The sequence below is a fragment of the Coregonus clupeaformis genome, unplaced genomic scaffold (assembly GCF_020615455.1).
Source record: "Coregonus clupeaformis isolate EN_2021a unplaced genomic scaffold, ASM2061545v1 scaf0544, whole genome shotgun sequence".
NCBI lineage: Eukaryota > Metazoa > Chordata > Actinopteri > Salmoniformes > Salmonidae > Coregonus > Coregonus clupeaformis.
The window spans coordinates 130001-143682 of record NW_025533999.1 but is presented as its reverse complement, the minus strand read 5'-3'; the positions used below and the strand labels follow the sequence as shown (position 1 = coordinate 143682).

Genomic DNA, 13682 nt, shown 5'->3' with positions numbered 1-13682 from the left:
ATTTGTGACATTTGTGAATTGTATCAAATCATTTTGCCTTTCACTGCTATTTATAATATTGATAATATGTAATATAGCATTTTCCAAATTGTGTAATAAACAATTCTTTAAACTATCTGACACACACCCTATGCATCTAACTGAGACGATCATAGCGTGGTGTAATATGCTGGACATGAAACGTCCAACAATGTGCTTTTAGTTGATGTTGTAATGTACTTACACAGCAGCATAGAGTCCTCCAGCACAGGAGGGACGAAACCTCTGACCATGGTGTGGACGATGGGAAGGAAACTATCTGGGAGGGAGGGAAAAAGAGAGAAAACGGAGAGAGAAAGAGAGAGAGGTAGGTATTAGGAAAATAAAAGGATAGGGGATGGAGAGGGAGAGAAATCGCGTTTTTATTTTATTTGACCATTTAAAACACAATACAACCACACTGCATTTAAAAATCATCAAACTGTTGCCACAAAGTTGGAAGCACAGAATCGTCTCGAATGTCATTGTATGCTGTAGCGTTAAGATTTCCCCTTCACTGGAACCAGTGTTGCCAACTTAGCAACTTTGTCGCTATATTTAACGAGTTTTCAGACCCCTCTAGCGACACATTTTTCAAAAAGGCAACTAGCGACAAATCTAGCGACTTTTTTCAGGTGTTATTGGAAACTCTGACGTGAAGCTACGTGACTCGTTCTTACTCTTCTCCAACGAGCAGAAGGGTGCTGGCGCCCCACCCCCTCGCCGTGGGCCCACCCCGTCCCAAAGCACTCACAGGCGGCCCAGTCCTCACGCAGCAGTCCCTCCCAGCTGCAGTCAGAGCAGGAGATGTTCCCACCCACTCTGCGTCCAGACTGCAAATGAATGAGCATGCGGGGAAGCCGCTGGCTGATCCCGCACTGGCTTACATTCAGGGTGGGATGTAAATGTAGGGTGTTTTTACTCACTTTTTTGTCTCTCCCATGACATTATTCCTCTCTCCTACAGCCTCCATCACAATTACATGCACATGGCCAATTATGCAAATTAGGTGATGCCGTCATTTAGCGACTTCTCTGCGACTTTAGGACAGCCAATAGTTACTTTCCTTATTGAGGAGTTGGCAACACTGACTGGAACTAAGAGGCCTAGCCCGAACCATGAAAAACAGCCCAGGCCATTATTCCTCCCCTCTACAAAACATTACAGTTGGCACTATGCATTCGGGCAGGTTGCGATCTCCTGGCATCCACCAAACCCAGATTTGTCCGTCTGACTTCCAGATGGGGAAACGTGATTCATCACTCCAGAGAACACGTTTCCACTGCTCCAGAGTCCAATGGTAGCGAGTTTACACCACTCCAGCCGACGCTTGGCATTACACATGGTGATTTTAGGCTTATGTGCGGCTGCTCGGTCATGGAAACCCAATTAATGAAGCTCCCGACGGGTGCGTTCAGCAGGACGCAACGTTTTGGAACGTTCAAATATAAATGCTATGTAGAACAAACATGCCTCTGACATTTTGAATAAGGAATAACGTCTTATCTGTTGATGGAATTTATATCTGCAACGTTCGAGAAAGTTTTGCAAATGACCATTACCCTGGTAACATCACCAGTAGCCTATTCATTCATAGGTTGCATTTCAGTCACTCGGTCGCATCATGCCATTGTTATGAACGTTCTCAAGGCGCCCTCTACTGGCGGCGCCAGTGGTGCTCTAAAGTGGTAATAAACCCAGTCATACTGAATGGAGGCTAACTACTGGGTTAGTCCTAAATTACAGTACAGTGCCTGGAAATACGATGACATTGCTAAAGTTGGCAAATATTTAGTAGAAAACAACTTTTTGCCAGCATTATCATGTCGTCAAATTTACTTTAGACAGATGGCAATGTTGTCATTAGCTAGCTAGTGACGTTCGTCAAAAATAGATAGCAATGTTAACGTTAGCTAGCTAAAATCCAGTGGCCTCCCCTCAATCTTAGCTAGCTAACCTTATACTGCATCTAAAGTCAACCTGGCACATCAAAATGATGACAAAAGGTTTTCCTACTAATTATTTGCCTCCTCTGAATGTCATTGTATTTCGCAAGCCACTGTAATGCACTTTTACTGAAATCTTAATCACGCTCATTGACGATGCATCGAGTAGAATGGTCAGTCGGGCATCAGTCCATAACGAACGTTCAAAACGATATTGTGGCACAGAAAGAAAGAAAGGAAACGGGATAGCAAACAATTTATTGACTAAATTTATTTTCCGCCACTCAGCTACCCTTACGAAAAATGATTGCAATCAGAGTGCAGTATAACTGCAGTTAATGTGAGTCTAACTGCAGTATGTTGCAAATACTGCATCCAAAATAACAGGTTTTTTTACTACAGTAATTTTGCAGTGTAGCTGCAATTACTGTGTCCAGAATACCAGTCGACTGTAGTTACTGTATTTTACTGCAGTTTCAAAACTGCAATATTTTTTTGTTAAATGACTTGAGCACTTGGATCAGGACTCGAGCACGACTTCAGCCATTGGGTCTCACAACTCGACCATTTGTGACTCGGACTTGGACTCGAGCACAGGGGACTTGGGACTCGACTACATCACTGGGCGAAACCGTCATTATCTCCTGTTCAGTGGTGGAAAAAGTACCTAATTGTCATACTTGAGTAAAAGTAAAGATACCTTAATAGAAAGTGACTCAAGTGAAAAGTCACCCAGTAAAATAACACCTACTTGATATAAAAGTCTAAAAGTATTTGGTTTTAAATATACTTAAGTATCAAAAGTAAATGTAATTGCTAAAATTTACTTCTAAGTATCAAAAGTAAAAGTATAAATAATTTCAAATTCCTTATATTAGCAAACCAGACAGCACCATTTTCTTATATATATATATTTTAATTCACGGATAGCTAGGGCACACTCCAACACTCCAACAACAGACACTAATTTACAAACGAAGCATGTGTGTTTAGTGAGTCCGCCTAGATCAGAGGCAGTAGGGATGACCAGGGATATTCTCTTGAGAAGTGTGTGAATTTGGACCATTGTCCTGTCCTGCTAAGCATTCAAAATGTAATGAGTACTTTTGGGTGTTATGGAAAAAGTACATTATTTTCTTTAGGAATGTAGTGAAGTAAAATTGTCAAAAATAAAAATAGTAAAGTAAAGTACAGATACCCCCCAAAACACAAAACGAATTAAGTAGTAATTTAAAGTATTTTAAAGTATTTACACCACTGCCCCATTATACTTTCGGACACCAATGTGGCTGCGGCTTCTGTGGAACGTTGAAAACAGATGGCAATGACACGACCGAGTGGCGGAGGTGCAACTCTTACTACTTTGCCAGCTACTTTGCGGCACCATCTGGTGCTACTCTCCCTCTCTCCCTGCGTTTGTGTGTGTCTGTTTGTTTTATATGTCATGTGCAATTCTATGTAGCCTGAATTAGAAATGTACATGGCCAGATAATTCTTATATATGTTTGTCAGGATGGTGATGTTATGCAGAAAAATATGTTCATTGGACAAGGCTATGTATGTTTGTGCACATGGAAGTTAGTGATTTATGTATACTATAGGTTAATGACAAGTGCACAAATGTGATGCGACTAAAATATTACTAAAATGAAAGGGCATTTAGTTGACTAAAATGGCCCACAGTTGATCATTTTGACAATAATCTAGACTAAATCATTATTCAAATGACAAATGTGACTAAGACTAAACTATATTTTTGTAAAAATGACTAAGACTAGACTAAATCTAAATAAGAGTGCCAAAATTAAAACTGACATGTAGCCAGGGTTCTTGTTACAAGGTGAGTTATCAGCATTTTATGTTAATTTACCTGTACAGGGGTAGATATGGTAGGCATGGTCATGTGACTGTGTTCCTACCTGTATTGGGCCACGTTCATTAGGAAATGTTGAGAAACGTTGCAGATCGAAAATATCACAAATAGAGCTGACGTGATTCCTTTTTTACATTTCAGAGAGAGGCATGTTTGTCTATATAATATATTTATACCTTCCGAAATGTTCCACACCAGGTGAGGTGTGAGGTAGGAGGTCATGTGGCTGTGTTCTTACCTGTACAGGCAGGTTTGTCTATCATCTGGATGACTCGAAGAGGACCAGTAGAACGTTGGTGATGATGAAAGCGCGGATGGCATTGGTCAGTTTCTGGATCTTCCTGTCTCTCTTTGGGGGTTCAGGTTGGCTGAGAGAAGAGGTCAGGGATAAAACATTTTAAAGCATCAGGAAAATACCAAGGGGTTGTGTTTATTAGGATTTTTTTTTTTTTTATTTGCTGTCTAATGAACACAACCCTGCTCTCCCTCTCAGCATGTCATGCTTGGTCTCTTCTGAATTATTTCTCCCTTAAAGACAGCTGAGTCACTAACTATTAGTCAAACGCTGTCCATCTCTCCATAGGGATGAACAGCTTATGTCGCCAGCTAGTGGTGATTTTTTATTAATGCATCCCAGGCACCAATAGGCACATACAAGGACATGCAGTTTACTTGGGGGCCAGGAATGACCACGTGAATGTGTTTAAAATACCTAGGGCCCGAGAGAGATTTTTTGGCGGGCTGTAAGTGTAAACACATGTCCAATCAGCATGATGGATGAGATGGGTGGTTTATAACCGTAGTTCCTTTGTTCTCTCTCTCTCTTTGTTCCGCTCTCTCTGTTTCGCTCTCCTTCCTATCTGTCACACACACACACCTCTGGTCCACGTCGCACTCCTTCCATCCTCCAGTCCATGATGTAGCCAATCAGAGGACAGGTGAGGAGGCAGAGCAGCTGCAGGGAGCCAAACACTGACGAGTAGAAACCCACTGAGGAGAGGAGATACACGGTCAGAAAACACACATACAGTCACTATAATCTCTCTCTCTCTCTCTCTCTCTCTCTCTCTCTCTCTCTCTCTCTCTCTCTCTCCACTCCCACCTCTCTCTCTCTCGCTCTCTCTCTCTCTCTCTCTCTCTCTCTCTCTCTCTTACTCTCTCTCTACCCCACCCCTCTCTCTCTCTCTCTCTCTCTCTCTCTCTCTCTCTCTCTCTCTCTCTCTCTCTCTACCTCTCTCTCCCTCTCTCTTCTCTCTCTCTCTCACTCTCTCTCTCTTCCACTCTCTACTCTCTCCTCTCTCTCTCTCCACTCTCTCTTACACCTCTCCTCTCCCTCTCTCTCTCTCTCTCTCTCTCTCTCTCTCTCTCTCTCTCTCTCTCCTCTCTCTCTCTCTCTCTCTCTCTCTCTCTCTCTCTCTCTCTCTCTCTCTCTCTCTCTCTCTCTCTCTCTCTCTCTCTCTCTCTCTCTCTCTCTCTCTCTCTCTCTCTCAAGGACCTGTCTCATTCTCTCACCTTGTTGCTCTGCCTCCATCAATAGATCCTTAGAGGCTGAAAACAGAAAACACACAGAAAGTTATGGAAGTCACAAATTCCCAGGCACTAACATCATAACAAATTCTCCTAAAATCCTTGGATTAAGATATGTGACAGATTAAAGATATGGCAGACTGACCGCTACGCTCCACGTTTTGTTTCACGTCACTTGATAGTGAAGTGAAACAGAATGTGATGCTATTATGAATCCAGTCTGGTTTCTCAAGACTAATGTGACAGTGCCCACACCTTAAAACCTTTACAAGTGACTTTCTCTATTAACGGTTTGATTGGTCCTTACGGTGTGGGTCGCCATGGTAACCAGGAACTCCAGCATCTTGTTCATGGCACCCATAAAGAAGATGATGCGCAGCTGGGTCATCGCCATGGTGACGAGACTCCACAAGAAGATGGCGAGCAGACTGAACTACGGAACGGAGGACCACCTGTCAGGGGAAAATAAAAAGGAGGGGGCAGGGGGTAAGAATTAAACATGAGATTGGATGATAATGACTGGGCTAGGTTACCTTCTCTAATTTGTTAACACATTTTTATTGTTGAACAGATTTTATAGTAGGGGTTGAGCTCAATATCGTCTCATTCTGGTTGGTGAAGCCCTGGAAGACCAGCTCTGACCAGTTCCATTTAGCTGTATCCGGTTCTAAGTAGTTATGTTTAGTTCTGACTGGTTCTCTAACCAGCTCTATCCGGTTCTAACCGTTTCTGTTGTGATCCTATGCTATTCCTAACCCTGTGTCTGTTGTCCAGTGGGAGCTTCTCTGGCGAAGGATCTGGCTCCTGCTGCTTCGGAGCCATCTTTTCTACCACCGTGGTCACATGACTGTAGAATCTGTCCCCGTCGTCTTGTCATCCATCACCACGCTACTCAGCTTCAGCTCCTTACTGAGGGAGGGAGGAGGGAGAGAGGCAGGAACGGGGAGGGGGAGAGAGAGAGAAGGATTGAGCAATGGTGAAAGAAAAACTCACTACTCTGTAATTCAATGATTTTGGGGGTACTGTAACAGTCTATAACGTCAGAGTTACGTCATGTAATGTGTTATGATAGTAATGTTGTCATAGATACTGACGCAGTAGCTGATCTCCTCGGGTGCGGGGAAAGCCTCCACCGGCCAATTAAGGGGAAGCAGTTGAGGAAGACAAGACCGGCTAGCCCCGACCACACCCACATGATCACCCTGAAGGACACGCCTAGATCATAGATCAACTGGAGAGAAGAAACATCAGAGTCAGGGAGAGAGAGGTATGGAAAGAGGTTAGCAAATGCAACAATAATATATCAAGATATCAAGCAAAGCCATAAAGTAATGCCTTTCTGTGAATCCTCAATCAATCAACAAATCAATCAATCAATCAACATTTGTCACAAGGTGCTTACTGTAACAAACACTGATCTAAACTCCCAAAGAGAGAGCTGAGGAGTAACTGTCCTACCTTGACTCAGGGAAGGTGACGGCTGAAGAGGCGTAGAGCCGATCATTAGAGACAGGATGGTGGGCGCACGTTCCCAAACATGTTGGGTAACTAGGAGACAGAGAGAGAGAGAGTGGCTTTAGAAAGTATTCATAACCCTTGACATATTCCATTTTTGTTGTGCTGCAGCCTAAATTCAAAATTGATTAAATATATGTTTTTTCTCACTCATCTAAACACAATACCCCATAATGACAAAGTGAAAACATGTTTTTAGACATTTTTGCAAATTGATTGAAAATGTAATACAGAAATATCTAATTTACATAAGTATTCACACCCCTGAGTCAGTACTTTGTAGAAGCACTTTTGGCGGCAATTACAGCTGTGAGTCTATTTGGGTAAGCTCTAAGCGCTTTACACACCTGGATTGTACAATATTTGCCCATTATTCTTTTTAAAAAATCTTCAAGCTCTGTCAAGTTGATTGTTGATCATTGCTAGACAGCCATTTTCATGTCTTGCCATATATTTTCATGCTGATTTAAGTCAAAACTGTAACTAGGCCACTCAGGAACATTCAATGTCGGTCTTGGTAAGCAACTCCAGTGTAGATTTGGCCTTGTGTTTTAGGGTTATTGTCCTGCTGAAAGGTGAATTCATCTCCCAGTGTCTGTTGGAAAGCAGGCTGAACCAGGTTTTCCTCTAAGATTTTTGCTTACAGCTGTATTCCTTTCTTCTTATAAACAATGCCGATGACAAGCATACCCATAACATGATGCAGCCACCACCACGCTTAAAAATATGAAGAATGGTACTCAGTGTTGTGTTGTGTTGGATTTGCCCCAAACATTACGCTTTGTATTCAGGACAAAAAGTGAATTTCTTTGTCACATTTTTTGCAGTATTACTTAATTGCCTTGCTGCAAACAGGATGCATGTTTTTTGAATATTTGTATTCTGTACAGGCTTCCCCTTCTTTTCACTCTGTAATTTAGGTTAGTATTGTGGAGTAACTACAATGTTGTTGATCCATCTTCAGTGTTTCTCATATCACAACCATTAAACACTGTAACTGTTTTAAAATCTCCATTGGCCTCATGGTGAAATCCTGAGCAGTTTCCTTCCTCTCCAGTAACTGTTAGGATGGACACCTGTATCGTTGTAGTGACTGGGTGTATTGATACATGATCCAAAGTGTAATTCATAACTTCACCTTGCTCAAATGTATTCAATGTCTGGTATTCTTTATTTTTACACATCTACCAATCGGTGCCGTTCTTTGCAAGGCATTGAAAAACCTCCCTGGTCTTTGTGGTTGAATCTGTACTTGAAATTCACTTCTCGATTTAGGGACCTTACAGATAATTGTATGTGGGAGGTGCAGAGATGGGGTAGTCATTCAAAAATCATATTAACCACTATTATTGAGCACAGAGTCCATGCAATTTATTATGTGATTTGTTAAAGCTCATTTTAACTCCTGAACCTATTTAGGCTTGCCATAACAATGGGTTGAATACTTATTGACTCAAGACATTTCGAGCTTGACATTTTGTCGAACATGTAAAAAAATTATACAACAAAATTCCACTTTGACATTATGGGGTATTGTGTGTAGATCAGTGACACAACATCTAAATGTAATCCATTTTAAATTAAGGCTCTAACAAAAACAATTGGGAAAAGTAAAGGGGGTGTGAATACTTCCTAAAGGCATTGTAAGTGCTCAAGTAAAGAGTGTGAATACTCTCTAAAGGCATTGTTAGTGCTCAAGTAGAGGGGTGTGAATACTTCCTAAAGGCATTGTAAGTGCTCAAGTAAAGGGGTGTGAATACTTCCTAAAGGCATTGTAAGTGCTCAAGTAAAGGGGTGTGAATACTTCCAAAGGCACTGTAAGTGCTCAAGATGCAATTCACGAAAGTAACACCAGGTGGTGATATGAGCTGTTCATCTTTATGGAGAGGGTCCGCATACACAGCATTGCTAAATGTGTTAGGTCAGTTACTCTGCTGTTTTAGGAGACACATGCTAGCCTGAGGCAGGGGAATAGCCTTGCTTTATATTCACAACCTCTGACTTGGCATATAATATTGCTACACAGTACAAGGTTGATTTTAGGCGTTTTGGGTTGCTGGCACTTTTGCAAAACTAAAGATTTAACTTGGAAAATGTAGAAAATGTGGACATATGGAGTTATGAATAAACAAATGCCATACAGGAAGTCTTGTAGCTGCCTTCCTATTTTCCTCACTCCTTCTCTCCCTTCTCTTTTCTCTGTTGGAGGACTTGGTGCAAGTACTGAGTGAGTGTCTGCGTGCCAAAAATGCATTTGTTGCTGTGAATGTGTGTGAAATTGTGCAGGTGGCACAGTCGAAGCAGTGAGTTCTCCTTAACCTGCTGAAGTAATGCCCAACACACACACACAAACACACAACAGCTGTGAATATTTCCCCCTACGTCGTGCCAACGACTCTGTGCCAATGCCAGCCTATACAGATACAAAGACACGCAGACACACAGATAACAACATACATCACATCAGGCTGTGTGTCAGCACCACTCTCCCTTTGGAAAACATCCTGTTTACCACCGAGGGCTTTCCTGGTAGCCTCGCAAGTCGCCTGATCTCACGAGCTTACATGAATGTTCGCTGCACGGAGTGGTAAATAGTCAAGCTACTTTGCTGGTATAAACACAAGTTAAATATAGTGACAGCACATACTGTATCAGCACACTGACCTTAAATACATACCAGAATTGTGACTAAATTTCTCTATGGGGGCTTTAATCAAATTTAAGTGATAAGCTTCTTTTTTTTACATTGTATAAACATACAGACTCAGAGCTACAACACTGTTTGCACTTCTCTATATAGATATGTATTACGATTTGAAGTAGCACCCTATTCCCTATATAGTGCACTACTTTTGACCACTATGTAGGGAATAGGGTCTCATTTCGGATGCAAACTATGTCACTCCACACTGTGCCAAGCTGAGCTTAAAGAGATATATAAACACCATTGTGTTAACCTCTATTTAAATATGTGCATTACAACCGGAATCTATAAAGATAGCAACTATGTAAAACAAGTTATATAAATCATTTATATAAACAATAACTCTGTATATCTTTCCCCTCTGTCATCCCTTCACTATCTGTTCAATAAAAATCAGAAAATACGAAAAAGGGTGGGAATTACCACTCCTTAAAAAAAAAAAAAAAATCTTCAGAGGCTTGGGCAGGTCTCTCTTCAGCAATAAACACAACATTGTATAAAAAAACAAAAACAGGAAGAAGCAAAACACACACACACTTTGACACCCCTACTTCCAGTTGGTCACTTTCCTAAGTTTAACTGAGGACAGACTGCTCCCCTCCCCTCTCCTCCCCTCCCCATCCCTCTCTTCCTCCTTATCCTGCGCTCTCCCTCTCTAGATCCCTCCTGTTTTCCACAACAGTCTCTCTCCCTGTTTTTCTATTCTTATCACTCCCCCTCTCTCTATTTTTCCTCCCTTTCCTCTCTCCCCCATTTTCTCTCTCTCTCTTCTCTCTCTCTCTCTCTCTCTCTCTCTCTCTCTCTCTCTCTCTCTCTCTCTCTCTCTCTCTCTCTCTCTCTCTCTCTCTCCTCTCTCTCTCTCTCTTCTCTCTCTCTCTCTCTCTCTCTCTCTCTCTCTCTCTCTCTCTCTCTCTCTCTCTCTCTCTCTCTCTCTCTCTCTCTCTCTCTCTCTCTCTCTCTCTCTCTCTCTACTATATATATACACTGCACAAAAAAATTAAGGGAACACTTAAAGAACACAATGTAACTCCAAGTCAATCACACTTCTGTGCATGTGTCTGCTCAAACGGTCAGAAACAGACTCCATGAGGGTGGTATGAGGGCCCGACGTCCACAGGTGGGGGTTGTGCTTACAGCCCAACACTGTGCAGGACGTTTGGCATTTGCCAGAGAACACCAAGATTGGCAAATTCGCCACTGGCGCCCTGTGCTCTTCACAGATGAAAGCAGGTTCACACTGAGCACGTGACAGACGTGACAGAGTCTGGAGACGCCGTGGAGAACGTTCTGCTGCCTGCAACATCCTCCAGCATGACCGCTTGGCGGTGGGTCAGTCATGGTGTGGGGTGGCATTTCTTTGGGGGCCGCACAGCCCCCTCCATGTGCTCGGCCAGAGGTAGCCTGACTGCCATTAGGTACCGAGATGAGATCCTCAGACCCCTTGTGAGACCAATGCTGGTGCGGTTGGCCCTGGGTTCCTCCTATGCAAGACAATGCTAGACCTCATGTGGCTGGAGTGTGTCAGCAGTTCCTGCAAGAGGGAAGGCATTGATGCTATGGACTGGTCCGCCCGTTCCCCAGACCTGAATCCAATTGAGCACATCTGGGACATCATGTCTCGCTCCATCCACCAACGCCTACGTTGCACCACAGACTGTCCAGGAGTTGGCGGATGCTTTAGTCAGGTCTGGGAGGGAGATCCCTCAGGAGACCATCTGCCACCTCATCAGGAGCATGCCCAGGCATTGTAGGGAGGTCATACAGGCACGTGAGGCCACACACACTACTGAGCCTCATTTTTACTTGTTTTAAGGACATTACATAAAAGTTGGATCAGCCTGTAGTGTGGTTTTCCACTTTAATTTTGAGGGTGACGCTCAAATCCAGACCTCCATGGGTTGATAAATTTGATTTCCATTGATAATTTTTGTGTGATTTTGTTGTCAGCACATTCAACTATGTAAAGAAAAAAGTATTTAATAAGATTATTTCATTCATTCAGATCTAGGATGTGTTATTTTAGTGTTCCCTTTATTTTTTTTTGAACAGTGTTATATATATATATATATATATATATAGAACCTAGGAACCTAAAGGGTTGCTATATGAAGTGATAGAACCCCTTTTTGGCACTACATAGAAACCTTTTTCTAAGAGTGTACTTTTAGCCAATAACTAGGACCTGCAGTTTTCCCTGGTCGGTCTTGGCAGAGGCACGGAAAAAGGTCGCCCCATGACCATGACCATTCTCTCTCCAGGTCTTGTAGGTCAGTGCTTAGGGGTCAGGGCCGAGCTCCAGCTCGGTCTTAATTACCTATCTGATGTATTCAGGGGCCTCAGCAATGTGCCCCACACACACTAACATGGACATGGACTAACAGACAGAGACAGGCAAGACAGAACGAAAAGGTTGACATGATTTTAGGTGGATGGAACAAAGGGGCGATTTAGGTGGATGGAACGAATGACTAGGCTCAACAGTCCAACCATTTTACTCGCATATGCGCTTAAAATATTTTGCTGCGACCTGGAAGTTTAATTTAATCCTATATTTTCATTGTGCTCCTAAATTACTTTGTGTGCGCCTACATTTTTCATCATAGGCGCTACACGTGCTCCTAATAGCACAATGAAAAAAAAACGTGCTCCTTGTCAGCGTAGAGCCCTGTCATGTAGGGGTATCAGAGGAGGCTGGTGGGAGGAGCTATAGGAGGATGGGTTCATTGTAATGGCGGGAATGAAATTAATGGAACGGTACCAAACATATGGAAACCACATGTTTGACTACATTCCATTTATTCCATTCCAGCCATACAATGACCCGTCCTCTATAGCTCCTCCCACCAGCCTCCACTGGTGGTAAAGTGCATCATGTATGTGTTTGTGAGGTAGAGAGACAGAGAGAGGGTAAGAAGATGGGTGAACTCAAGAAAAGCAGAACCGGAACAACATTCTACAACAATAGAAATGGAAACGGGATATGTGAGAATGTAAGGTCATATAGCTTATGTACCTAATATTGACGGACTGACGGACGGAAGGACGGAAGGACTGACGGACGATTAGCTCAATGGAACGAAAGGGCCTTGAACAGCTGAAACTACTGGCACAGACCAGGGGGTTACAGTGTGTAGTATATACAGAGAAAGAGGAAAAGAGAAAGAGAGAGAGAGAGAGAGAGAGAGAGAGAGAGAGAGAGAGAGAGAGAGAGAGAGAGAGAGAGAGAGAGAGAGAGAGAGAGAGAGAGAGAGAAGGGGAGACAGGAAAGACAGGGTGCGAGAGAGAGAGAGAGAGAGAGAGAGAGAGAGAGAGAGAGAGAGAGAGAGAGAGAGAGACAGACAGACAGAGAGAGAGAGACGAGAGAGGGGCGGAGAGAAAGAGAGGGGGAGATAGGGAGAGACCGTGTCCTTGTGTTTTTTGGGATGGGGTGGGGGGCAGGGACGAGGCGTGTCCAACAGCCCAGTGATCTGATTGGGCGACGGACGTGTGCCAGAATTTAGAGCCAGGAGCAGAACAGCATGTGCCGTGGACACTCTGAATGGCCAACACACACACCCACAATCAATCACATTTATACGCAGAAAAACACAAATAATGTATATATTATGTAAAGTATACATCCTCCCAAAACACCAACAGACATCCATATACCGTAATATAGTGTATAATAGCAATAGCTACAGTATACCTTATATACACTGAGTGTACAAAACATAAGGAACACCTTCCTAATATTAAGTTGTACCCCCTTTTTGCCCTCAGAACAGCCTCAATTCATTGGGCATGGACTCTACAAGGTGTTGAAAAGGTTCCACAGGGATGCTGGCCAATGTTGACTCCAATGCTTCCCACAGTTGTGTCAAGTTGGCTGGATGTCCTTTGGGTGGTGGATCATTCTTGATACTCACGGGAAACTGTTGAGCGTGAAAAACCCAGCAGCGTTGCAGTTCTTGACACAAACCGGCATGCCTGGCACCTACTACCATAGACTGTTCAAAGGCACTTAAATATTTTGTCTTCCCCATTCACCCCTCTGAATGGCACACTACACAATCCATGTCTCAATTGTCTCAAGGCTACAAATCCTTCTTGAACCTGT

The 13682-nt window shown here is 43.0% G+C and overlaps 1 protein-coding gene across 1 annotated transcript in view; it reads right to left on the bottom strand.

Moving 5' to 3' along the window:
* Nucleotides 1-13682, bottom strand: part of slc43a1b (solute carrier family 43 member 1b) — a 36897-nt gene that overhangs the window by 7154 nt on the left and 16061 nt on the right. Inside the window, 14 exon segments of the mRNA XM_045215882.1 lie at nucleotides 224-254; nucleotides 257-284; nucleotides 287-298; nucleotides 4076-4233; nucleotides 4723-4827; nucleotides 5350-5385; nucleotides 5672-5689; nucleotides 5692-5781; nucleotides 5784-5816; nucleotides 6455-6509; nucleotides 6512-6606; nucleotides 6833-6859; nucleotides 6862-6885; nucleotides 6888-6912. Coding sequence (XP_045071817.1) covers nucleotides 224-254; nucleotides 257-284; nucleotides 287-298; nucleotides 4076-4233; nucleotides 4723-4827; nucleotides 5350-5385; nucleotides 5672-5689; nucleotides 5692-5781; nucleotides 5784-5816; nucleotides 6455-6509; nucleotides 6512-6606; nucleotides 6833-6859; nucleotides 6862-6885; nucleotides 6888-6912 — 737 coding nt within the window.